General features: G+C 48.2%; 1 protein-coding gene across 1 annotated transcript in view; it reads right to left on the bottom strand.

Moving 5' to 3' along the window:
• Positions 1-3374, bottom strand: part of CACNA1F (calcium voltage-gated channel subunit alpha1 F) — a gene marked incomplete at its 5' end in the record, with an annotated part of 21695 nt that extends 18321 nt beyond the window's left edge. The window contains 2 exons of the mRNA XM_018569134.1: positions 662-764; positions 3278-3374. Coding sequence (XP_018424636.1) covers positions 662-764; positions 3278-3374 — 200 coding nt within the window. The remainder of the gene's footprint in view (positions 1-661; positions 765-3277) is intronic.
• Between the last annotated feature and the right edge of the window lie 118 nt (positions 3375-3492).

A 3492-nucleotide genomic window follows, 5' to 3' on the forward strand; every position in this document is an offset into this window, starting at 1 on the left:
GGCGCTGCCTTGACATAGGCTTTCATTATTAAACATGTGCAATCCAATTCGTTCCGAATCACAATTCTGATTAATTTTCCCGAAATTCGGACACATCCGAATTTCCGAATTCGGTCAGTCAAGAAGCCGTGTAATGACGCGCTGCCTGGCTTCCTGATTGTTCGGGAAGCCGGCTTCATGCCCCCTTTGTCATCTGATGACGAGGGAGCATGGAGCCGGCTTCACGGGCCAATCAGGAAGCAGGGTGATGTGTCATTACACGGCGCCCGGCTTCCATGATTGGCCAGCAAGCCGGCTCCATGCTTTCTCGTCACACAGTGACGAGAAGCATGGGACGGCTTCCTTGTTAATCAGGAAGCCGGGCAGCGCGTCATTACACGCCACCTGGCTTCCTGCATGGGACTACGGTACTCGGTACCAAAATACCGGTATTGGTGCATCCCTATGTAACACCGTGGTCAGCAAGTGGTTAATATGTTTTGTTATATTGGTATTTGAGCTGTTTTCGAATGTTCATTCGTTGGGATAACTGTATTCCATGTATGTTATATGGAGACAAAAGGAATCCTTGAACACCTATCTTAATGGCTTTCTATCCATCTAGGCTACAAAATGTCCTGCGAACACCAACCTTTAGCAATACACGGAACTCATCTTATACCTTCCGTTTTGATCCTCAGTGAAGTTCGCACCAGAGCAAAGAGGGTGGCATTGAATGTCACCGTACCGTCCGAGTTTAGAGGCATATTCATGGCAACCAGTCTCTGCAAGGACAGTTAAGAACGAGATAAAATGTCTCCACTACCAGCCAGAATGTTCTAAAGACAGAATATAATGCAACAGGAACAGTATGTAAATGTAAAAGGAAGACAAAAGCCAGAATGTAAAAGGATATTCTATTTCTAAAAAACCCTTTAGACTGAAGTCCAGTTCCTTATGACACCGAGGGGGTCTAGTGATACACAATTTGCAGGTCGGTGTTAAATATTCCTTCTGAGTAAATAATACCAAAACGAATGTTCTTAATATATTTTTTTCCCCGTTGGAATGTATTGTGGTGTAATGCTACATTGTGGCCACTAGATGGAGCTGAGGAGCAGAGGAAATAAGTATTTGTTTCCTCCGCTCCATCTAGTGGCCACAATGTAGCACCGCATGACAATACATTCAAACTGGAAAAAATAGAAAGAATATGGGGGGTTTTTTTTGGCATCAATCGGCATAAAAGAATGTTCACCTATTTGCGGGGCGATGGGCCCTTATGAAATAGACCCCCCAAGTGTTGGCTAAGCTGTGGGTGAGAGGATATGCATGCTCACAAGAAAGGCGCATGCTGTTAAAGACAGCCTTCAGCGTTGAGATACATGCAAGAACAGCTTCCCATCAGCAACATGACTATACTGTAACATATGAATGCATGCAAACAGCACATGCGTGTATATTAGCAAATCTGGAGCCAGTAGAAGACCTGATAAACCACATGTCACATGCGATCATGTTAGCAGAGCAGCAGCTAATTACAAAAAAAAGAGGTTAGAGGGAGTCTGACCTTTTTATTTAACAGGTTGACTCCAAATTAATTTGTATACCAGACCCAGCATCAGACATATTTTTCATTTGAAGTACACGCATGTTAAGTAATGCACACATGTAACACGCCCAGCTTTTTATTACCTCTCACATAAATCATATTACTTCATCTGCTTTTCCCATAGGGATGCCGCCATCTTTGTTCAGACCTCAGCGAGAGTCAGTATGTGGACTAAAGTGATGGCTCATATATGACACAATCATGAATATTTCCAAAGCCTGTACTCTTCATGTTTTTGGTTGTGTGTACACATGTTATCTATCACAGATCAGCCCCCTGTTGCTGCCTATCACCCCATGTACAGCGCTGCCTATGACCCCAGTGATCACCCCAAGTACAGCGCTGCCTATGACCCCAGTGATCACCCCATGTACAGCGCTGCCTATCACCCCAGTGATCACCCCATGCACAGCGCTGCCTATCACCCCAGTGATCACCCCAGTGATCACCCCAAGTACAGCGCTGCCTATCACCCCAGTGATCACCCCAAGTACAACGCTGCCTATTACCCCAGTGATCACCCCATGCACAGCGCTGCCTATCACCCCAGTGATCACCCTATGTACAGTGCTGCCTATCACCCCAGTGATCACCCCAAGTACAGTGCTGCCTATTACCCCAGTGATCACCCCATGTACAGCGCTGCCTATCACCCCAGTGATCACCCCAAGTACAACGCTGCCTATCACCCCAGTGATCACCCCATGCACAGCGCTGCCTATCACCCCAGTGATCACCCTATGTACAGTGCTGCCTATCACCCCAGTGATCACCCCATGCACAGCGCTGCCTATCACCCCAGTGATCACCCCAAGTACAGTGCTGCCTATCACCCCAGTGATCACCCCAAGTACAGCGCTGCCTATCACCCCAGTGATCACCCCATGTACAGTGCTGCCTATCACCCCAGTGATCACCCTATTTACAGTGCTGCCTATCACCCCAGTGATCACCCCAAGTACAGTGCTGCCTATTACCCCAGTGATCACCCCATGTACAGCGCTGCCTATCACCCCAGTGATCACCCCAAGTACAACGCTGCCTATCACCCCAGTGATCACCCCATGCACAGCGCTGCCTATCACCCCAGTGATCACCCTATGTACAGTGCTGCCTATCACCCCAGTGATCACCCCATGCACAGCGCTGCCTATCACCCCAGTGATCACCCCAAGTACAGTGCTGCCTATCACCCCAGTGATCACCCCAAGTACAGCGCTGCCTATCACCCCAGTGATCACCCCATGCACAGCGCTGCCTATCACCCCAGTGATCACCCCATGTACATCGCTGCCTATCGCCCCTACGTATAATGTTACAACAGCCCTAGTGACTGATCAGTGGGGGAAAGAAGTAAGGACTTGGAGCTTACACAAGGCTGGTGACTCTTATGTTGCCCCCACGTGCTGGTCCAATCATCAAGTACCAGCACTGTCACATGGGAGAAAGAGGAGTGAATCACATGTTCCCCTATACCAAATAGTACTGGGTATGTTTCTTCCTCTCCTCGCTCCTGCAAGTGGCATGGAGTCTGCAGAAGTCCAAATCCTAAGGCAGATGTGTTCTTTGTGACTCGCCTTGGAATTACCTTGTAATCTAATTCCCCAAATGCACCAAGATCATAGAATTTCCTCAACAATGTCAGCATCTCGTCAAACACGTCTAGTTTTCCTGCTACATGTTTACCTTACACGCCACACGGTGTGGGCACAATTTGCCAAATCCCAGGGGTGGCTGGATGCGACGTAGTAAGGTCACCACATCCAAATGTTTAATACGGCCCCTGCAAAGAGAAAGCAAGCGGATAAATAGGAGTGCGGGGCAATGATGGAGTGCGGGGCGGTGATGGAGTTAAAGAAGGATATAACTGAAAGGGTGGCACAGAGTGGCTGGATTATCAG

The sequence above is a fragment of the Nanorana parkeri genome, unplaced genomic scaffold (assembly GCF_000935625.1).
Source record: "Nanorana parkeri isolate BGI_ZX_2015 unplaced genomic scaffold, ASM93562v1 scaffold1291, whole genome shotgun sequence".
Taxonomy (NCBI): Eukaryota; Metazoa; Chordata; class Amphibia; order Anura; family Dicroglossidae; genus Nanorana; species Nanorana parkeri.